Raw genomic sequence first — 22,434 nt, forward strand, 5'->3', positions numbered from 1 at the left:
CAGAATTGCGAGCGCTTGAGCTATGCTGTCACCCTCACACCTTTGCCATCCAGCCGCTCTCATGCTGCCTGCTCAGCACCATCTTCGCTGCAAAGATGAAGCAGGTTCCGACGAGCAGCGTCACGCCCGTGAACACCTGGGCGCCCGTGTATGACCCCCCCTTTGACGAGATGATGGCCCCGGCAATGGGCGACCCCGTCAGCGTGGCAAAGCTGTTGATCGTAAAAACCATGCCCATGCGCACGCCTGACTTGCTCAGGTCGGTCGTCAGGCTAGTTAGGCCGGCCGGGAACAAGGACTGGACGCCGCCGGCAAAGATGCCATACACAGCCGCCCAGGCATAGAGGCCGCCCTGGCTATCCACCGCGGTCCAGCACAGGGCTATGATGCCGCAGAGGGCACCGACGATGAGAAACAAGTTGAGGACGCCGTAGCGGTCTGCAATGTAGTTGGGAAGCACCCGGCCGATGATGCCGACACCGTTCACGACGAGGAGCAGGCCGAGCGAGGCTGTGTAGCTCAGGCCGATCACGTCACGGCTAAACGAGGCGACGTAGAAGTAGACAACATAGACCCCCCATAAGCACTGGGCTGTCAGCATATGGGGAGGTGAAAGGGAAGTGGCATAAAACCAAGCACTCACACAGAAAGTGCCTGCCGCATAAAAGGTATACTGCAGCTCGCGGAAGGCAGCCCACTCGACAATCTTATCGTCGCGACGGGGTGGCAGCCGCGGGACGATACCGAGACTGGCTGCCACCATGGTGGCAAACTGGATGAAGCCAATGACCCGCATGGTCCACGGGAAGCCCAGCCGCGGCAGCAGCTGGCGGACGATGCTGGGGTAGACAAGGCCGCCTGTGGCGCTTCCACAAGCGGCGAGGCCAATGGCTAGCCCGCGCTTGGAGCTGAAGTACGTGCTCAGCACAGCCAGGCAGGGACAGAAGATGCAGCCGTTGCCGAGCCCGGTAGCCACGCCCTGTGACAAAAAAAAGTGCCAGTATTGCGTCCCTTGCGCGGTCGTGAAGGCACCGAGTGCGAGCAGTGCGATGCCGACCGTCACAACCAAACGAAAATAGCCCGCATCAGTCAGCCGGCCGGTGAAGGTGCCGATGAAGAAGAGGAGGAAAATCTGGAACGACCCGATCCAAGAGATGTCTGACGGGGCGCGATGCAGAGCGTTCGTGTAGTATGTCTGGAATGTGCCAAACGAATTGATCACGCCCCTTGTTCTCGAGTCAGAAGAGAGGGAAGCCGGACGGCTGTGACTTCAGGAGAATGGCATACCAAGTGTTCATAATTGCAACGTGCACACAGATACCTAGCAACATGTCAGCCATGTCGACGCAGACCGGAGTCGCACCATAGACACAATTCACACACACGTTTTCCATGCTCTCCAGCCACCGTCGGGGGGTGGGCTAGGATGGGACGTCCTCGAGCTAGCTCTGCTCAACACCCGGCCAAGGACGCCGGCAGGAGATGTCTCGTCTGTGGCGCCAGCTTCGCCGTCTTCCCGTGTCACGCTGTCAAACTTCTTTGCCGAGTCATACGAGCTCGATGGGGAGAAGAAAACGGCTTTCTCGGCATCGACGCTGACGTCTGGCCACTGCTGGCTCATGCTTGCGGTGCCCTTTCGCTTTATCGGCAAAAGTTCGTGGGCGTCTCGAACGATGCGTCGGAAGCAAAGATGGAAAAAGTCACCGCTGGATCGATTGGTGAAGGAACAGTAATTAGCGAAGCAGCCGGCACAGAAAACACCTAGCAACGGGTCGGGTCGGCTATTCTTTCATTCACGGCCGGTCTTGGAAAATCGTCATCTGCATGGCCCGGAAATGATACCCCTGTTCGCAAGCCTTTGCGGGGTCGCCTGTTTAATTCCGTCGCTTAAATCACAGCTACGCTCGATCACGACTCTGCCGAAGTCGGAAATGTATTCCGTGAGGGGCATGCTTTAATACAAATATTTTCTCCTCTCTGATAACATGCACCGTTCCTATCTTTGCGCATATGCTCATCGACTTCCATTTCTTCTCCTTTTCAGTCGCGCAACAATTGTAACAATCTCACATAATAAAACATCAGTCCACCGCATTATATATCCGGGGTGATACCGGAAAAAAGACAGATTTGTAGAGCCGCGATTGTCGCTCATTTACATGTAGGCGACACAAAGATCATCCGCCCACCATCTGTGGCATTGGCTGGAAGTTGTCAGCAGCTCGACTGTGAAGGCCGTCAAGTTTGTAAAAACCAAGGAATCAATGGAGACCGCCGATAATGCACAGCCTGCTGTTTTCACACAAGGCTCGATAACAAAGACCTCCGTAGCCACCACAAGCTCACCGACACTATTTTTTGTGCCGCTCTCATCCGCAGAGTGTAAGCCGGTAATCTTGAAACGGCAAAATTCATTGGTTATGTCACAGCCCAAATTCCATGAGACCAAGCTGAATGCCGCACTCGTGCTGGGCACATAAATTTTTGCAAGGTTGGCTTCTCCTTCTGCAGAGCTGCTTCCGCAAATTGGTGACTGGTATTGCAGTATCCCCGGCATCGACGAAGGGACATATTTCATCATAGTGTACGAGACTTGCTGAAACCCATCGCTAAAGTGAAATCCAAGGTACGATGTGATTTTGTTTTGGATCACTGGAGTGATGTGATTTGGGCCAGTCTTGACAGTGAAATCATCAAACTAATAGGAACAAAAAGAATCAGAAACAGACTTCATTTTGAATCAAGTTGCTTCTTGAAAACTCACATCGAGAACGGGACTTATTGCTAGCACTGCAACAGTGTTCTCTTGATATTGATCTCGGCCGACTCGCTGGTGTCTGTTACGGGATACACCAATGGTATTCAGCAGCCGGTTTCTGCTGCTGGGAAGAGATGATGAGACCGAGATGGTGACTGTCGTTGTCTCTATGAAGGTCGTCACGGGTATAATAGATCTTCTGCGCAGCGCGGCTTCAGGTGTGATAATAGCAGTAGAAAATACAGAGGCAGTTTTCGTCAAAGTGGCAATCATGAAGGTGGAGTTGAAGATAGCTGTCGGAGCAAATGGGCTTCCGCTCCCTGCAATCGACGACTGGGCAGTCACGTTCTGCAAAGGATTAGATGGCCAAGAAGAACTTGGGTGTAAGACTCCACTACCGCTTGCGGAAGTCAAATTAAGGCCAGCTCCAGTGGCGGTTGGACCAGTGGAATATGAAGCATTCCAAGAAAGAATTGGGCCCACACTTATCGGCTGCGACATAGTTGCACTGTTGCTGGCAGTTGCTTGAGTAGGGGAGAGCGAAGTAAGGCTCGAAGAAGGAACGGGGAAAGACAAAGCACTAGGAACTGTTGAAGCACTTGCAACGACCGAAGAATTATTGAACGTGTGCGTTGCAGATGGCTTAGGTCGGACTGTTATGAGAGTTACGACCTGAGAAGAGCGACCCGGACCTCCGGGAAGAGTGTATGACAATGTAACAATACCGCCTGGAGGTGTTCGGTTTGTTGTGGTTATGTTGGGTGCGGCGGTTGGTCCGATATTAGCAGTGATGGTTACTTTTGTTGTTAACGTGTACGTCATGGTGACCGGAGAACCAGCAGCCGTGGCTGAAATCAAACGCGACGTAGATATGTCGACGGTCGGATCTGACTTGTAGCTTGCAACCGGGCGTGTGTGGGACTGCGAGTCCGATACCTTTGGGTAACTAGGCAAAGTCATTGTGAAGCTTGCAGTCGTCATTTTTGCGGCAGTTGCTTCTGTGCATGACGACTGCCATTGAGTCACAGTTGATACTTTCGAGTCTTCCGATGCCCACGAGAAAATCACTGGCCCTGGCTTGGAAACAATTGTTGTATGGTGGTGCCCTGGCAGTACGAGGGTGAAGCTTGCTGTAGTCATAGGCTTCGGTATCGCTTTTGTTTCTTTTCTCGGCACACTGCTCTCAACAGCCCGTGCAGCACCTCTGGGAGTATGAACCCCCCCTGTAGAAAGAATTGTACCATTTCCTGACAACTGAGATGCTATCTTAGATGATAGCACCGAAATTGTGCCTAAAGGGGGCACAACCGTAGCACTGTCCAGTGAAGAGAAGTTGAACGACTGAGACGTGGCCGCAGAAGGCACTGTCAGAGAAATCGTAAAAGTCTCAATCACAACAGTGTATGCAGGCGTGTGTAGAGTCGGGGTGCTCATTTTGACCCTGTCAGCAGATAGCACAGTGCTGTCAAGGGCCGTATTTGATCTGGAAAAGACATGGTGTTAGTGCTGTCTAATCTCAGAGATGCCTGTCACGAGGAACAAAGATTTGCAAACCTCGATAGTAGAGAGTTGACGATGGGCAGTAAGCCCATTGCTGCTATGACAGAAACCCTCATTTTGACAAGGGGCACGGGGGCTCTGAACGAAGGTAGCGATTGTAGAAACAGACACAAGCTGATGCCGCGATATGTTGTGAGAAGAAATTAGAACATAAGGAGCGTTCTAGAAAAGACAATGAGAAGAGATTAATTTTCAGTAAATTCACGAGCACGAGGAATGTAACAAGTTGAAGAAGGGGACAGAAAAGAGTTGGAGAGGAGAAAAAACTCTGGGTAGAAGTAAGGAAATGGGTCGTATTCTACAAGTTTCTCTAGTGTCGCGTCCGGACGCGACTTCCGCCAACATGGGGGTAAGACTTGATTTTCAAAGGAGGAAGGAAGTTGTGAAGGAAACCGATAAGTGGAAGGAACGCGAGATGTTGACGCGCAGCGCGACAGAATGGCGTGCGGGAGGTAGGGAATTTGGCGATTTCTATCCAAATCAGGAAAGAGCTACCCAGGTCAGAATGTAAGTGTACACTTGCATATCCATCCGGCTGTCATCTGTTTAGTGCAAGAAGGGCTTGGCGGAAGAACAGATCGTAAGTGAATTTATAAATTTGCGAAGCTGCTTCTAGATATGAGATTGAGAATGCAGGCGTTGTCTTGTCATGATGATTGACATGATAAGTAAACGGTAGACGAGAACAAGATGAGAACAAGACGAAAAAACGACGAAGAATAAACAAAAAACGCCGAACTTCCTAGCTACACAAAGTTGTCCTCATAGTGGACGGCAGCTGCCGTCTCACTCCCAGGGACAGACGTGCTCTGGACGGCTTCTGCAAAATTCGCGGCTTGAACTGTCGGAGCAGAGGTGTCGGAGGCGACAAAGCTGGGGACCCGCTTCTCCATTTCGGCCACCCAAAGGGCAGCGGCGGCGGCACTTGTCAGCAGGAAGAAGAAGGAGAAGATAGGAATCAGCTCGAGGATCATGGCGACGGAGCCGAACCAGGTGTAGTCCCAAATGCGGGTACGGATTTCGCGCTGGCGCTCCTTACGGGTGAGGCCGCGCAGCTTGTACCAGCGGTACTGTGAGAGTTTGCCGAGGCGGGTGCCGGTGATGAGGATGAAGGCAGGCGTGCCAACATAGGGGATAAGGTTGAGGGGCAGACAGACGGCCAGCTCCGCGATCTGGACTATGCTCCAGGGCTGGTAAGCAGCCGAGGCGGTAGGTTGGCCGAGCATGCGGACGGGATTGGGCGCATCCGGGGTGAGCAGTCGCTGTGGAGCCACCAGGCCGATGCAGCCCTGGTCGATAAGGGTGGCCTGCAAACCTATCTGTGAGCGGGATGCGAAACACTGAAGCCGAAAGGGAAAACAGGAAACCTCACATCAAACACGTCTACCCGGCACTCGTCGACAAAGAAGCCCTCAAAGAGACCCTGGATTATGACCAGACCCTCACCCAGGACGAGCACGATGGCATTGAACCAGGCACCCCAGCCGTGGAAGATGGCGAGGAACGCAAACTGCGGAAGAAAGGCAAAGGCAAACAGGAGGAGATAAACCAGAAAGGAGATGATGGAGAGGGGCAGCAGACGCCCAATGAACAGCGGATAGAAGAACGGTCGGCGCACAAAATAGTAGATGCCATAGAGTGGAAAATGCGCGGCATGAACAGCCCGATGCAGACGGCTTCCCAGCCGTTCAAATGGCTCTGGAACACCAGCATTCATTGTCGGTACGTCGGCCATTGCGCGAGTTGCAGAGCAAAGGCTTGATGAGATGCGTTGGGAAGTGATGTGCGGCGAACAGGCCGACCTAAAGACGTAAGATAGAATGATTGGTGGAGCGATGACGGCATAGCTACAGCATATCTTACAGTGCAGTGGGCTAGGCAGCAAAATTTAGACTTGGACTAAGATGGCCTGCAGCACGGCTTGACCACTGGTGACAGACGGTAGTTGCCGACTGCTCGCTACGTATAAAAAAATAGGTATTCAAGACGTGTTTTGATTGAAATCTCGGCATTTTGAACACCCGTCTCCGCCATACCCAAAGTAGGTTCTTTTCTTATTGCTTGTATGCGAGAATGCATCGTGTGCAAACCCTAAAGCATGTCCGAAAAGGCGTTGGCACGCATCCTTCTAGTTGAACACCACCGTCTTCGTCCCATTTAAGAACACCTTGCGTTCAGCGTACCATTTCACGGCCGCCGCCAGCACCTGGCTCTCCACGTTGGAGCCCTCGTCGACCAGGGCTTTCGGGCTCATGCTGTGGTCGACACGAGCCACGCGCTGCTCAATGATGGGTCCTTCGTCCAGGTCGGCAGTGACAAAGTGGGCGGTGGCGCCGATAATCTTGACGCCGCGCTCGTATGCCTGGTGGTACGGTTTGGCACCCTTGAAGCTGGGCAGGAAGCTATGGTGGATATTGATGATACGGCCGCTCATGACCTGGCACAGCTTAGGCGACAACACCTGCATGTAGCGCGCCAGCACAACGAGCTCAATGTTGTGCTCCGTAATCAGTTCCAGGATGCGCTCCTCCTGTGCCGCCTTGCTGTCCTTGGTCACCGGCAGATGCGCAAAATCGATACCGTACGAGCGCACGAGGTCCGCAAACTCGCCGTGATTCGACACCACCAGTGGCACTTCCACGTGCAGCTGGCCGGTCCGCATGCGAAAAAGCAGGTCGTTGAGGCAATGGCCGATCTTGGACACCATGATCAATACCCGCACCTTGCGCGCCACCGATCGGATGTCGTACGTCATGGAAAAGTCGCGCGCCAGCTGCGCGAACGGTTCATCCAGGGCTGCCGTCGAATCCACCTCCGAGGGCCCAAAGTGCACCCGCATAAAGAAGGTCTCCGACGCCCGGTCACTGAACTGCTGCAGGTCTAGCACGTTGAGCTTCTGCGCGGCCAGAATGCCCGTGACAGCGTGCACGATGCCCGGTCGGTCCGGGCATGATAGTGTGAGAATGTGTGTGTTGGACATGGTAGCAGGCGGCGCTGTGAAGAACGTGTTGAACGTGTACGTTTCGAAGAAAAGAGTCACTTTAAAATTTGCATCTCCATGAAGGACGAAAGTCGGCATCTTTAGTGGGGCGCACGCTAGGAAGCAAAGAAGCTAAAAATGCATATAATAACCCGCATTGGGCTTCCATTGCGCTGACTAATCCACCAATGACCGCTGTGGTTTGACGCTGCAAAATACGCCTTTGAAGAGGGCGTGGCTGCCATTCCGGCTGCAGAAATTGAGAGACCCAAAGGATGACACCAATCATCGGCCGAGGTTTCCGATCACACTGCCCATCATGACGGCAACCTCCCGGTCCCAAACGGCCGCCTTGCCGCTGCCGCCGGCCCTGTTACTTGCGGCCGTGTTCCCAGCCGGCAGCACACCTCGGAGGACGCACTCCCGTATGGCCTCGCCTACGCTATTCCTGTTCGTGCGCAGCGTCCGCGCCGACACGCCGCCCCGGTTCATAATGTCCTGCACCCGTGCCGACAGATTGCTAGCTAGCGTCCGCCAAAAATATGAGGCCAATGAGCCGGTCTCAAGCCGAGCCAAAAGCGGATGCAGCAGGTTGGCATTGTCTGCGACAGCCGCGGATGTGGCCGGGATCGTTAGGAGCGCTCGCAACGGATGTGGTGGCACTGGAGTAGATTTGAGCAGGCCCTCCAGGGTGACGACGTTTTGGCAGCGTGCGCTGACCTCGCCAAGCGTACGTTCCAGCGACGGCAGCGCTGCCAGCGAGCGAGCCAGGCCACTGATACTGCTCTGCAGCGCAGCACGCAGGTAGGACTCCAACGCATGCAGCATCGTCGCCGGCGACCACGTCTCGTTCCGGGCCAGCGCCGTCGGCGAGACCAGATACAGGGCCGTCAGTGCTGACACGGTGCGTGCTTTGGCCTCCTCTGACTGTGCAAAGGTCAGCGAGCCACCTGTTGAGCCCAGCGAAAACTCGCGGATAATCCGCTCGGCCGTCTCCTGGACAGACGTCTGGACGGGCCCCACGACAGAGGCTTGCAGAGTGCGGATGGCGTTGACCTTGTCCAGGCCGTAGCCCTCCTCGCTCGGCGCCTTCTGCTGCAGGATCTCCCGCAGAGACAGAATTGTGTGTGCACAGCGCACCAGCGCTTGGTGGCTGTCGTCTGTTCTCCTCGAAGCATCGCCTGCCGCGAGTTCTGCATGCTGCACCTCCAGCTGTCGGCCAAGCTGCAGGCAGCGGCCAACTGATCGACCGAGCCGCAAGGTGTCCCACAACCGCACAACCACCCGGCGGACCTCGTCCGCCTCGGCATGTTTCTGGATTACCTCTTTCTCCAGTCGCTTGTAACTATCTTGAAGTGACTGCACCTGTGGCTCGAGCTCGCCGAGCACGCGGGTGCTCTTCTCTGTCTGCTCTTTCGTGTGCGCGAGCAGAGGAATGGCGGAGCGGGCAGTGAGGAGGTCGATGTGTGAGTCGATTTCTTGAATGTCAAACAGCACCCTAGACAACGGCGTGGACAGGTCTAGCGGCGTGTCGTTCGGATCATTGGTAGAATGGACGAGCGTGTTCGCAAAAGCACATGGGTCGAAGCTGGGTGCCAGGAACGTTTCGTAATCGATGTACGAGGGCTGCTCCTCGCCAGTCGTTTCGGCCATCATCTGCTCGGCGGGTTGGAAATCACGCCGAGAGCTAGTTCGCGATGGGATACGGGCGGATCACCACATCGCATTGCATTAATCTTCGACTTTTCCCGGCTGTGGACTTCGGGGCGAGCTCAGACCGCCAGCTAATCACGTGGAGCTCGTAAATGTGGGCCCTTGCGACATAAATACGGGCGCAAATCTTACATGGGATGTACCAGGAAACAGAGGTGACGTGTTTTGAATTTGGGGCAATGTGACTTGACAAGCAAATAGGCACGTGACACTTCATCCGAGGACAACGGTTGCTGACAGATGTCTACCGAGCCGGCTTTTATGAAACCGCTGGAATGCCGCTCGCAGTAGCAGGACGACAGCAGCAACCCCGACGACTGTGTAGGGGGGGCCGTCTACGGAATTTTTTACATAGAGATATAACCCCGAGCAATGCCATGCGAGTCTACAGGATTGTAACCCCGAGCATCTGTGGGCTCTCATTGCTTGTTTGGGCTGTCTTAATACCCGGCCCTTCCGCCCTTTGAGCGATTAACCAAACATAGTAAGAAAACACCGGAGCTTCGGGGCAACCAGACGCGACCCAAGCAAAGCCCCAAATTTTTTTTTGCCCGCCACTGGTGGTCGCTTCCAACCCAAAACACGAGAGCGAGCCGATAAAGCATGGCGTAAGCCGGATCAGGGAGATTTATTGTGACCGCTCCATTTCTGGCCCCATTTTCCTAGTTTCGCGATCCCCTTTGTATTCCCTCTTCTTTCGAGGCGTCCTTCCTTTTCTCTTTTCTCCCTTCCTCCTCTCCTCTTGGTGGATTGCCTGGTATTCTAGCTTTCGGACGGCGTTATCAGCCACGAACCCCTTCGCCAAGTCTGCAGCCAGCCTTATCCTCTTCTTGGCATTGTCGACAGGACTTGTTTTCTGTCGCAGTCTAGAAGATCTTGGCATCCTGTCAAGCGGCATCCTCCTGCATTGGGTTTCATCCTTGAATTGCTGCCTGCTCCCATTCATTTGTCTGGAGCATCGCTGCTGTTTCTCCGGCTCTACGCTGACCCACCGCTTCCGACTAGAGTCCCAGGCCTTTATTTTCCTTCCCACCTTTTCCTCTTCCCTCTTCCTCTACTAGTTGCTCTCGCTGCCTTGCAAGGTCGGCAACCGCCATCATGCCTATCATCGACGCGCGCGACATCCTGTCGTTTCAAGGCGGTGACAACGCCACGGACACGGTCATTGGTGGCATCCACTTCAACTTAACCACGCTCGACCATTTCAATTACACGCTGTACAGCAATGGCACCCTCTCCAACCGCTCCAAGTGCTTCCTGACGTTTGAGCCACACACGCCGAAGCTCCTTTATCAGAACGGCACCTTCATCAATACTACTTCGTGCTACAGTCCTGTCAACGAAATCGGTACTCGCTCCAAGATTGGCATCGCTTTTGCCTGTATGTTTGGTGTCCTGCTTGTCTTGAACTTGGTCTGCGTCAGCAAGCATGGAAGCATGTTTCTGCCTGCCGAAAAGCGTTTCTGGCCCATTGGCCGACGCTGGCAGTGGTACTGGGGCTGCCTCACGTGCGCCATGGCTCTCGTGTCGCTTTTCACAAACGTCGACGTCGACCGTTACTACCTCACCGAGCTACCCATCGTCCTGACCTCATTCTTCTGGTACCTGCTTGAGATGTGCACCATGGGTGTCGTCTGGGAAGCTCTTCGTCACTGGGGCAGCTGGATGGAACGCCAGTACATCGATCCCAACCCGTTTGTTCTTCCTGAGAGCGAATGGCGCTACAACTTTGAGTTGCTCATCCCCATTGTTTTTTACTTTTTTGTGTGGATGAACTTCTTCATGGTTGTGCCGCGCAGTTGGGGTCATATCGAGCTGCAGCGCTCGCCGGAACAGACGGCGCAGTACGCCAGCCCCGATGCGACCGACGCTCGCTTCAAGGTCGGCTCATTCTTCTTGGTGGCGGCTTGGTGTGTCATGATCGTTTCTCTCCGCCACTCCATCCGGAACTACATGCCCCGCAACCGTGGCTTCTTCAACCAGGCTGCCGGCGTCATTTCCTCCACCCCGTTGCGCTTTCTGCTTCTGCTACCCCTCTGTCTCGGCATGATTGCATACCAGATCTTGTGCTCCTTCAAGTTCGAGTACTCGGTCCTGAACGCGAAGGGCAATCATGTGGCCATCTACGTTGGCGGATACTTGCCGACTCTGCTCATCCTTATCATTCAAGTTTTGTATGGATGGATATCACCGAATGAGGACCGCGAGCTGATCCGTCAGAGACGTGTTCGTGGCCAAGAGATGGACCGCGAGCTAGGCCTGGTCCACAAGCCGGCCTGGTGGCGCCCTGCCAACTTCAACGAGAGCATGCGCGACCGCATTGCTCGCAATGTGGGTGAGATTGGCGGCAATCGCAAGCTCCTAAACGAGAATGCACAGAATGCCGGTGGGGTTGAATTGGACCCGTTCTCTGACCGCCCTCGCCGCGGCTCTCTGACGTCCATCCGCACCTCTGCATCTGGGGCTCCGTCATTTTCCGCTTATGGCGGCAAGTCTGACCGCCGCAGGCACGAGCGCACCATGCAAGTAGTAGCCAGCATGCTGTTCCCCAGCGCCGAACCTGCCATTGACCGGCGTGCGGAGCTGATGATGGATGGCCCGCCGCCTCCGTATCCCGATGGTTCGCGTGCTGGCCGATCGTCTAATCTCACCCGCAGCAACAGCACAAACACGATGAACTCGGTCTCGGCTGAGCCGCAGAAGGTGCGCAGCATGCTGGATCTTTAATCTGGCTCGCACTGTTCTGCGGCCGTCTGATGGACAAGCTACTGGTTGCTTCTTTCGTGGATATGATAGCACAACTGTCAGACGGATGCTAGCGGATCTGTGGACACCGGTGCTTGTCGTTCGGACGATTTGGGTGTGAATGTGAATGATAATGTGGATGCAGACGCAACCCCGGGTTTCTGTTTTTCTTCTTCCGTTTGTTCTAGAATTGTAACATGAAACCGGACGGGCGTCCATGTTGATGGTGGGATATGCAACGCACATGAGAAACTGTAATTAATTTGACGACGAACTTGGGGTATATTTTCCAGCTACAATTTGACCCTACCTTTCTGGCTTCTATTGTGGGGGGTTCACAATTAATACTACATATAAAACGCTGTTTGCACGCACAGGCGCGTATGGCAAGAAAAATCTTAGATTCGTGTCATGATAAAAGAGATATTATATAAAATGACAGTGAGAGTACACCACCGGGTATCAGTGCCCTGAAAACATCCATAATCTATTTCCCGGTATTGCATCAAAACAGAGTCCATCCGTTCTTCTGTTTCCGTGTCATAATCTGGAAGATTATGAATACGCACGAGTCGTTTGCTTCCTGCGAATGCCCCCCCGGGTCGAAACAATGGGTAAAGCAGAACAGAACAAAACGGCGCGTCAGCGAAACCCCCCCTCCCAAAAAAAACACCCCGAAACCAAAACCGTCAGCATTAGATCCCAACGGCCCCTAGCCAAGCAAAGCGGCCAAAAAGCAAGTCGAGCGAATTGGTTGTTGCGCAGACATGCCCAAATGTCCTTACAACGATATGTATCCAGACTCCCAGAGAAATGTGCAACGAACCGAATAAACAGATGGAGGAGGGAAGACGCAATACAGCTGTTTGCAGTATCCCTAATGATTTCCACACATCCGTATATGCCTACCGTACTCTTAGTATCTCGACCGCCAATGTTCATCGAGTTCCACAGAGCCTAGCAATAACAAAGCAAAACGGCACGTAGATAAGCAGGAAAAGAAAAAAGAAGTCATTTGTATCCTGCACGCAGATCTAAATGATAGAACGTGATATGACATGGAGAGGAAAGAAAGCCGAGAAATAACTGCAAAGGGAGCGCCCTCCCCCCAACCCCCCCAAAAAAAAAAGTCGTAACGGTCGTAAAGAAGTGGGGAAGCATGGGGCAATGCAGGCGAGAGTGCGACGTGGAGTCGTGCGATTTGATCTAAGTAGGCTTGTGAAGTCTATTTTAGCAGCACAGGCGCAAAGGGCCAGGTCTGCAGGACGGTGAAGTTCAGAAAGGCCGATTCCGGGGCGATCTCAGTAGGCGGCAGCGGTAGAGACTTCACTAGTGGCAACTGCCACCAGCGCCTCGAGGCGCCTTAGCGAGTTAGGTGGGTCTTGTTCTTGCTGTTGTTGTTGGGAGTATCGCTGAGGTTCGGAAGGTTGAGGTGCTGCCTGTTGCCGGTGTTCATGGACAGTCTGCGGTACACGTGCAGGGAAGCCTTGAAAGCCGCTTGCTAAATTGGGGTGCACCATACGGTCGACACGTGGGCCAGATGCACGCTCGGATTCAAAATTCGCAGTGGCCGGTGGAGGGCCCTGGTACCAGCCCTGGCGCTTTTGGTGACGTGGCGTGGTGATGTTGAAGGATGGTGCTGACACAGTATGGTAGTGTCCTCTGCTGTATCCGACAGGCGTCGGGTCAGGAGCACCGTAGCGTGAGGGCGCAGTCCGAATATCATCTTCGAACCGGACGCTCGGCTGAAGCTGCCGTTGGTGGGTGTTTCTATCAGACTGTTCGGCCTGTGCCACCGCGGTGCGACTGGCCTCACTAGCCCAAGCACTAGCCCCGTCGCGTGGCGACGTGCTCGACGCAATCTCCAACCTTGTCAAATTGCGATGTAGAGGCACATCCCACTGGCTATTCACCGGTGCCCGGCGGTCATCCTGGCCAGGTTCCATATGATTTCGCAAGATGGATGTTGGCCGGCCAGCAACAAGGCCGTTGTTCAAGTCGATTGCCATAGGCGTTGGCGCCCTGCGGGGCGGTGAACCGGGGCGATGCCGAGGAAGGGGGTCGAAAGACTCGATGCCTGGCAGGCGCAGGTTTGTTTGTTGGGCTGCCGGGTTGGCAAGCGGAACGGATGCAGTCGGTGGAGTCTGGTACTGTGAAGACGAAACGACACGGCTTAAATGGCTGCTACCGGAGCCGTTATTGATCGCATTGTACTCTCGCGTGTCAGGGTGCCAGGTCCGGCGACGCCAGGCATCGTCGGAAACGGTGGACGTGGAGTCCCGTCTTGACCAGGTAGACGTTGTCGACGTTGTCGGTGACGCCAGAACACTGCCAGCATTAGGGGGAGAGAAAAGACCGCCGTTGGAAGCATTCATACATCCTGGGCTGAACAGCGGACGGCCAAACGTTGTGTTCTGGGGAGACAAGAAGGGGTCTGTAGTCGAGGACGGGACGCTTAGACGCCGGCCGGGGGTTCGCACGCCAGAGACATACATGCTCTGAGCGCGGCTGTGCGACGGCGACGGCGAGACGATGGCCTGACCCTGGCCCCAACGCGGACTGCCCGGACCGTTGGAAAAGGTAGCAGAGGGTGGGCTGGCATAATCAGTAGGGGTGAGAGGCCGATACTGATTGTCGTGTGCACCTGAACGATATGGGGCCACACGGGGGTCCGCCATTACGAGCGGGGGTGGTCGTCGGCGCAGGTCGTCACGTGGTGAGAAGACAGACGAGGCAACGGAACTGACGCTGGTTATGCTGGACGTGGACAGCGACTTGGAGTGGCCACGGGTGGGCGTGCCCATGGCGCCGGTGGTGGACGTTCTTGCCCGGCCGGAAGTAGCGCGGACGCGGTCTGTGCGAATTTGCCGCTGAAAGCGAGTACCAGTTGCGGCAAGAGAGTCCATCGGAATGTCCTCGTTGACGTGGACTGTCTGGGCATGTTGGCGTAGGTTGTCTAGGCGGGAAAAGCGCCTCGAGCAGTGGCACTGGAATGGTCGTTCTCCAGTGTGTTTTCTGATTCAAATTAGTAAATACGCTTTCGCGGACAGGACAAGCAGATAGCAGGTTGAGTAAGAAAGCGAGGGGGAGGCCTACCGTATGTGTCGAGCAAGATGCTCACTTCTCGTGAAGCTGAGATTGCAGGGGGGATAGTCGGTGCAGTAGAAGCGCAGCGACTTCTTCTTCTTGTTTGCCTTGCCATCGGCGGCGATGCTCTCTTCGTCGGATAGGCCGGCAGCGTCGTCACCATGGCCCATCTCGCCATCAGAGTCATCGATGTTCATGTCGGACGGATCGCGCGATTTCCTGACGCCATGGGTTTTTTCTCCGTAGGAGTGCAGCAACTTGTCGTTCGGAGAGTCGGCAGTCTGCGGTGGCTCGGAAAAATCGGAGAAAGAGGAAGGGAGCGGTTTTTGAGCCGCGAGAGCATTGCCAGCAAACGTCTCGTTGGTCGGGGTCGATGTGTCGTCCATGGGTGGGCGGTAGGATGGGGAGGCATGCTGCTAGGCTCGGTAGTGATCGCCAGAGCGCCGCGGGCAAACGGGGAAATCAGAAACGTGGACGCCACCAGGACGCTGACGGCGGGTCGGGTCGGTTGCAATCAGTGTACGAAATTGGGATTGATACTGGATTCGCCGGGCGGTTCACATGCAGCTATCATACTAGATGACGTTCTTGCAGTGAGAAGATGGGATGCGAGGTGAGGTTGAAGGGGGGAAAGAGGGGGAGAGGGGAAAAAAAGGGGGGGGGGGAGAGAAAAGAAGACAGCCAGGGGATGGCCGTGCCAGCAGAATAGGGCACTAACACACTATATTATGTAGGAGTTCCGGCAAGGCTGAGCTGAGGGGCGGATAAGATACGCAGTCCAGGAGTGAGATAGCTAGCGGGGCTGGCAGAGCGCCTGTAAAGACGGAGCGTGCAGTGGATGAATAGTAGCGACGAGGGGTGGCAGCAGAGAGGCGAGGAGGGGCGTGTGCGTGTGTCTGGTGGTGATTTGCGAGAGTGAGAGATAGGATAAGAAGATAGCTATCATTTGACAGTGTTTTTGTTCCTTCGTGGTCGGCCTTCTCGTCTCCTCTCCTCTAGTTTGGCTGCTAATGATGCTGCTGAAACTGGCTGGCGATGGCTAGCAATAATTTCAGTTCTGGGCGGGTGTCTGCTTCAAGGCGGTGATGCCGTCGAAGGGTGTATGCTGTGCGGCGAGCCGTCGAGAAGCCTGATGAGAGATGCTGAGTCGGGGCTCCGCGAGAGACGGACAAATGGGAAGAAGAAGATGGTAAAGATGGTGGGGATTGAGACAGAGGCGGCAGAGGGCAGAAATGGGAGGGAAATCGACAGGGAAGGCGCAAGCAGCTTGGACTGGCCAGAGTGCGCTGACCAGGTAGATATGCACGGGACGACTGGGTGGATGAGTATTGCTTCGTACTCCGTACCTGCGCTAGAAAGGCAGGAGCCCAGGGCCGGCAGGAGGGGTGGGGTTGAAGGTCAATTCTCGGTCGGCCCGGCACACACGCCCACAAGAAATGGCACACAGCAGCAGGCACCACAGCGATGCAAGCGAGCGGTTCTGTCTGGCATGCGACTGCCGAGTTCTTCTGTAGTTTTGATGTCCGCTTTCTTTTTCTGGACGCTGGCCTGGGTCGCAGTCTAGGTTCTGTTTCATCCGCTGGTCCTGTTCTGCTCTGGTCCTGCTCTTCTGCAGCCGCCCAATCCTTCCTGCCCAAAGCTGCTGCTATCGCCTTTGCCTCGTGCTGCGCATCCGTGTCTGCTGCTCTTTCCCATGACGTTAGCTTAGGTGGCTAGCGGGTGGCAATGTCCGAGAGCCATGGGGCAAGGAAAGGCAGCACTCGCACAGCTGCTGCTTGCTGCTTATTGGGGCCCTCCCACGACGCTAGGGCCATCTTGGCACGATCTAGGGAGGATGAGCGGAGTACCTTTTTCGCCCGTTCTTTTGTTCTGTCGCTTGCTTCGGCCAAACCCTGTCTGCTTTTTCCGTGCGCTGCCCTACTTGTTTCCGTCCTCCGCCTTTGTCTGCTGTCTGCCCTGGCCTGGCCTGGCGTGCCCTGGGGTTCTGAACGGACAAAGAGCACAAGCAGCGGGCCAGTCAGCCAAGAGGGCCAGGCACAGAAAGGGGGTTGCAGCTCACTCAGACTGTCCTTGTCGCAACTCAGCACCTTGTTCTACACACAGCCGGCGGAAGAGCCGTTCTGGAATGGAACTCTTCGCTGTCTGAGGGCACAAAAGAAGCACGGGCAACGCACGGTCCTTGTGCAGTAGCCTATTCCGGGAGCACCAGCGCTGTGTAATCGCTCTACGACGTAAAATAGTGCTCGTAGTCCGGCACTGACTGAAATAAAATACAGGGCGCAAAAGCATACCACCGGCCGGGCAAAGTGAACTTTACAAATACATGAGAAGATGCAAACACGGAATATCGTGCTCGCAATTCATCGTGTGTACGGAGTACTCCGTACTCGTACAGAGTGAGGTATCGGTAATCGGGCGCGGAGAGGCCAGTGGCAACGTAAGGGGTTGGTAGTTGGGCGAGGAGTCCAGGAGGGTGTGATGGGAAAGCAGACGTCAGCAGAGAAAAAGGTTATTGTGGAACAGCACCGTCGGGGAAACGCAACCAATAAGCCGAATGCGGATTTTAAAACAGGGCCAGGGGGCACCCATGATTCATAGAGAAGAGGTTGGGAGGAGAACAGGCAGAAAGCCTGTTCAAGTACTCCGTACTGCGTACTCGTATGCATCCAACCTAAATCAAGCCAGGAAAGGAAAAAGAAAAACTACGGGCAAAATATAAAGGCGAGAAAAATCCGTACAAATGCGGTGCTTCACAAAGCAAGGAGGCTTGCAGTGGGGCCATCTAGGACATGTGCCTTTTGTTACTCGGAGGAGGAAGGAGGGGCAAAGTCCCCCGCCACTAATCATGTAAGCTGCAGGCGCACCTGGGCAAATGGCTGTCGATCTGGGCGAGGTACGAGTATTATGGAAAGACGCCTTCTGGTTCGTACCTGCCGCACAACAACGAGGTCCCGCTCCCTGGAGGTGCGTCATTGCTGGCAGGACCACTACATGCTGTGCTGGCGCTCTGGCGCTCTGTCCTGCTGACCCAACTGCCCGCCGTTGTGTGCCACCGCACACGTTCCTGGCAGCCAGCACAGCGGAGGGTCAGCCTTGCTGCCATTGGCTGCGGTGGCCTCTACTCGCTTGCCGCCCCGGCGGGTCACCACGTAAGAATTATTCTATTGAACATTAATAGATGAAATCGTGGCCACTGCTCTGGCGGTCTGCACGCCCGCTGTCGCAACTGTCGCATGCCGTCGCCTCTGCTCTCATGCAACGCCGCCCGTCTGCGCTTTTGTGCGCCGGAGGATTCTCAGCTTTGGACAAGCGCTGAACAAAAGAGGCGCGACGCTCTGCTGCGCGCACCCCATCTGCCAGCCGTCCCCAGCAGCGACGCGCAGATCAGGTACGGTGCATTATGCCGAAATCGACGACCATCAGGTACCGGAATAGGCGGTCAGCACGCTATGACTGCCTCCCCTGGATAATTTTCTGCCCTTTTTTCTCCACGCTCTAGGCTACGCCAAACTGCGAATAGTAAGCATTCGCTTCATGTCACGCTCAATGCTACGCCATGCCCGTGATCGCTTGTGCGTCTTAAACCTGAAGTTGTAGTCTGGGCCGCAAATCTCATGTTCAAGAAGGACGCAAATAGGTCTGCGCGTCCACCGTTCGTCCTTCAGTGCCAACTCGGTCTCTGCTTAGCAACTACTCAAGGTACGGTCCAGCTTGCAGACGTCCTAAGATCGAGATACCATGCTTTTGCCTCTGGAGCAAAGAGTTAGTCGCACCGTGCCCATATTCCTCAGGCCATTGAGCCTCTGCTGTTACTCGTAGCTGAAACTTTAACCTACGCTACGTTACTCGTAGCTGAAGGCCACCACAAAGACAGCCCAAAATGTGGTTCCCCTACACTCTACGCGTCAGCGCCTGCAACGAGTTTCAGGTGAATTGCAACTACTCTGAACCCGACATTAGCATCCAGATGATTCGCCCAGTGTATCAAACACTCTGACCCAGCTCACGGTACGTGTAGACACAAGTACTTTCGGCGCTTTACGTATTTAGCTATCCAAGCTACCCCGTATGTTCATGATGCCGTTACACTCAGACCTGTTTACCCTCATATCTGCTCACACGATGTGCCATCCTTCGCAAAGGTCATCCTCGTGACACTAGGCAAAGTTGAGCTTATTCCTTACTGTAGCTTCCTGACAGCGCAAATATTGGAGAGGTGCCGTCGAATTGATTCAACGTAAGGTCGTTTGTGTCCTCGTTAACCACCGCAAATCGTCTGCACTGTTATCAACCTCTCTGTTAGTCCAGCCAATACTGGGGAGACTCGAGTTCCAACCACTGGATTACGGCAAACACTCTTTCACGTCTCTCCCCGAATAGCTCTGTAGAAGACCTAGTCACTTTTGCTAGAAATGCATCGTTCCCATTCGACCAAGCCTACAGCAGCAATGCACCTTCTGTAGTATAATTCACCACAACTAACAACCTTAATTTTTTTTTGCTTTGCATTTGGCCCACTGACGCCTCGGTCACAAAGCCATGTGTTGTTGTTGTTGTTGTTTATTCCGCTATTATCTAATTTATTATACAAATTTCGATAACGAAGTCAATCCTGACTATATCGGCCTGGAAAAAACTATATAGCTAATGTGAAGGGTAGGTAAGGACAAAGCCATGGGTGCTTAGTGGTGATTCCTATACTGGCGCTTTGGCCGCTTGGACTACCAAGCTATTTCCCGGCAAGTTCTGGGCATGCCATGCATCCGGTGCTCCTGCCCTAGCCATATTAAAATTCTGGTAGTTCAAGGCCCAATTCAGCAGGTAATACCCCAGAAGTGCAATCGTTACTTGGCAGGTGCATGGCATGAGTCGGCGTATTTGTCATGAAACGGGCCTCAAACGAGGTAGAAGTCCTCAAGGCCAGCTTCGTTTCAAAAGACTTGGCTTACGCAGATGCCTTTGCATCGTAGCTTCTCTTGTGCGATTGTGTACGAACTTCCAACTTTGGTATGGCTAATGTTTGTCAGCATCATCACAAATGCTATTGACACATGGCAGGACTTTTCTAAAAAACAGTACGTACAACTTTCTTTCTGGTGTGCGATGCCTTGGAGGGTTATGGCATTCAAAATTTCGGCCAGACATGGCACAACTGATGTCCGGGCCAATACGGCAAACCTTGCATAGTGGTTCAAACCCAATCTTTCCAAATTGTACGCATATCTTGTATTGAATGCATGCCTTTACAGTTTTTTTTGGTTCCCTGACATTGATTATGCTGCACATTATGGTGTTACAAAATATATGGCTACGTCGCCTAAAAAGATGCCTTAGCGACTGGTTGCCCAAATTCTTACAATGTCTCTAGCCCCTTGTATACCGGCAGGAGCGTCAGCAACGCCGCGATACGCAATGGTTCTGGATTCCATGCAACGAGCCACCGTCATACTGGCAGACAGGCGCTGTACCAGCAACCGAGCCTGCGCAGCCTGCGATAAACAGCAGGCTACTTACGCTGGCATACTTCCAACGCTAATGTAACAATTTAGATTTAAGGGCAAGTAAGACCGTGAGAAGCCTTGTCAAGCTGACAGACGGGTGGAGTTACTTAAGTAAAGGATTCTTTAGGTTACTGGGTAGGCTTTATTTCTTTTCTGTCTTCCTCCTTCAAATTGGAATTAGAAAAGCTGACAATAGGAGGGAATTCATTCAATGGTCCTCTGCGTCAGTGCCTAGTCCTGATCGGCTAGGCGGGCCTTGAACTCTTTCAGAGACGCTCCCGTATTTGCTGTCAAGGACGGACAGTATTGCTGGGGCTTTGTAGCTCAAGAGTACTTTTCTGGTGAGCAAACCAAAAAAGGTTTAAAGTCGTACGCTGGGTCATGAGCTTTGCAGCTCGACTATACTTGATATGAATTATGTATTGCATGTAAAGTCAATCCATCACCTTCAAAATTTTGTCTTATTTGATGTGTCGACTTGGTGAGTTCTTGATATCATCTAAAACGAGAGAGATGATTGTCTCTCTCTGCCCTGACGTGGCACTATTCAGTATCACTTTCAACATGGGCATTGATTTACAATTACATTAGGTGACAGTTGCGGGTTCTAATTCGAGTTAACACCTTCGAGGACCACCTCTACGATGATGTTGAAGCTGGAGTAGGCATAATAACCAGCTCTTAAGTGCTGAGAAGCACTCGGAGTTGGCATGATCCATGCTTGGAAGTCCTGACATCCAGCCTGCCTGCCTTGCTGAGTTTCTGCGACACTTCCATATCTAGCTGGGCTGTTGGCTGGTTGTTCGGCTGTCGCCCCCTCCCCTCCTCCCCCCTTACCCACAAAAAACACGTCTGATCCGGAAATCTGTAATAGAACGGGTGTACTGTGCTTGGCCGAGGCGTTGGTGTCTCGTTAGCGTCCGGATGAGCCCGATATCTGCATTGCGTGACCAAAACTCGCTGCTTATCAGCCTTCGGGCTATGCATACCTTGTTGGCAGATGCCTAAGATCGGGTAGAGCGCTTCGTGCAATATATACGATGACAAGAACCCACCTGACCTTGTTTTCTTATACGTCTTTGCCCTAAAGGAAGGTACGATTTGCGTCGAGAGTTTAGCAGACCACTAAATCCCACATTGTTGAGCAATGACACCACCACGCCGGCTTCTTTTAGGCATCGTTGTCCCCTCGTCCAACACCACACTGGAGCCCTCACACATCAGATGGTAGAAACCCTCTGTGACGATGATCTAGATGTGACTGTACACTTTTCACATTTTTGCGTCACCAAGATTGCGCTCTCGGAGGACTCGAACGCCCAGTTCACGCAAAGTGCGATGCTCGAGGCCGCACAGCTATTAGCGGATGCTCATGTAGACATTATTGGACGGAGTGGTACGTCAGCGACATGGCTTGGATTCTCCACGGACGACGCACTCTGTGCCACCATAGAGAGTGTTACCGGAATTCCGGCAATGACCTCTATCATCGCCTCGAATGAACTGCTCAAGCGTCGATCAATCTTCACGGATGTTGGTCTGGTCAGCCCCTATACTGCTGATGTGAAATGGCCATCAAGGCAAGCTATCGGGGAATCGGCATTGAGATTTCAGACGAACGGACTTGCTGTGCCGGTCTTTTCGTAAACATCGATTAGCACCGTGCAGGAAATACAGCTTGACGCCATGGTTGCTCAAGTAGTCAGAAATGGGGCAACGACGGTCCTTGTGGTGCGCACCATCTTACGTGCTGCCCAGCGGGCAAAATACTGGGAGTCGTCGCATGGGATACAGGTCCTGGACTCGGTCGCTACAGTGGTTTTCCGAATGATGCAGAAACTCGGCATCAGCACCAACTCAGCCTTTCTGGATCGCTAGAGTAGCGTCTTCTCTGGGAATTAAGAGGGGGAGTGAAACACTACTCATATTGGACAGAAACTTGATAGGGACTTAATCACTGCAAATAATTTATACAGGCACTGAACCACTTTGTACACAATCATCTTATGTATAGCATCGACACTTCTGCCTCTAAAGAGTAAAGATTGAATATCAACTCTTCCTCATCTTTATGTTCTGGAAAAAGACGG

The 22,434-nt window shown here is 53.6% G+C and overlaps 7 protein-coding genes across 7 annotated transcripts; 2 read left to right on the top strand and 5 right to left on the bottom strand.

Moving 5' to 3' along the window:
* Positions 1-34: 34 nt before the first annotated feature.
* CMQ_801 (major facilitator superfamily transporter monocarboxylate) lies at positions 35-1,621 on the bottom strand (the record flags this gene model as incomplete). Its single annotated transcript, XM_014317880.1, has 3 exons — positions 35-586; positions 644-1,262; positions 1,386-1,621. The coding sequence occupies 3 exons, from the start codon at positions 1,619-1,621 to the stop codon at positions 35-37; spliced, it is 1,407 nt and encodes a 468-aa protein (XP_014173355.1).
* Positions 1,622-5,064: 3,443 nt separating this feature from the next.
* On the bottom strand, positions 5,065-6,053 carry CMQ_1457 (uncharacterized protein; the record flags this gene model as incomplete). The annotated part of the gene is made up of 2 exons (XM_014318536.1): positions 5,065-5,637; positions 5,691-6,053. The coding sequence occupies 2 exons, from the start codon at positions 6,051-6,053 to the stop codon at positions 5,065-5,067; spliced, it is 936 nt and encodes a 311-aa protein (XP_014174011.1).
* A 393-nt stretch (positions 6,054-6,446) lies between these two features.
* Positions 6,447-7,397, bottom strand: CMQ_1316 (formyltetrahydrofolate deformylase; the record flags this gene model as incomplete). The annotated part of the gene is made up of 1 exon (XM_014318395.1): positions 6,447-7,397. The coding sequence occupies one exon, from the start codon at positions 7,395-7,397 to the stop codon at positions 6,447-6,449; it is 951 nt and encodes a 316-aa protein (XP_014173870.1).
* Positions 7,398-7,583: 186 nt separating this feature from the next.
* Positions 7,584-8,954, bottom strand: CMQ_550 (golgi transport complex component; the record flags this gene model as incomplete). Its single annotated transcript, XM_014317629.1, has 1 exon — positions 7,584-8,954. One exon carries the CDS (start codon positions 8,952-8,954, stop codon positions 7,584-7,586), a length of 1,371 nt encoding a protein of 456 aa, XP_014173104.1.
* Positions 8,955-10,109: 1,155 nt separating this feature from the next.
* On the top strand, positions 10,110-11,738 carry CMQ_1674 (uncharacterized protein; the record flags this gene model as incomplete). Its single annotated transcript, XM_014318753.1, has 1 exon — positions 10,110-11,738. The coding sequence occupies one exon, from the start codon at positions 10,110-10,112 to the stop codon at positions 11,736-11,738; it is 1,629 nt and encodes a 542-aa protein (XP_014174228.1).
* A 1,319-nt stretch (positions 11,739-13,057) lies between these two features.
* On the bottom strand, positions 13,058-15,229 carry CMQ_1640 (c2h2 transcription factor; the record flags this gene model as incomplete). Its single annotated transcript, XM_014318719.1, has 2 exons — positions 13,058-14,712; positions 14,878-15,229. 2 exons carry the CDS (start codon positions 15,227-15,229, stop codon positions 13,058-13,060), a joined length of 2,007 nt encoding a protein of 668 aa, XP_014174194.1.
* A 6,339-nt stretch (positions 15,230-21,568) lies between these two features.
* On the top strand, positions 21,569-22,222 carry CMQ_1013 (asp glu racemase; the record flags this gene model as incomplete). Its single annotated transcript, XM_014318092.1, has 2 exons — positions 21,569-21,886; positions 22,013-22,222. The coding sequence occupies 2 exons, from the start codon at positions 21,569-21,571 to the stop codon at positions 22,220-22,222; spliced, it is 528 nt and encodes a 175-aa protein (XP_014173567.1).
* Between the last annotated feature and the right edge of the window lie 212 nt (positions 22,223-22,434).

The sequence above is a fragment of the Grosmannia clavigera genome, assembly GCF_000143105.1.
Source record: "Grosmannia clavigera kw1407 unplaced genomic scaffold GCSC_140, whole genome shotgun sequence".
Taxonomy (NCBI): Eukaryota; Fungi; Ascomycota; class Sordariomycetes; order Ophiostomatales; family Ophiostomataceae; genus Leptographium; species Leptographium clavigerum.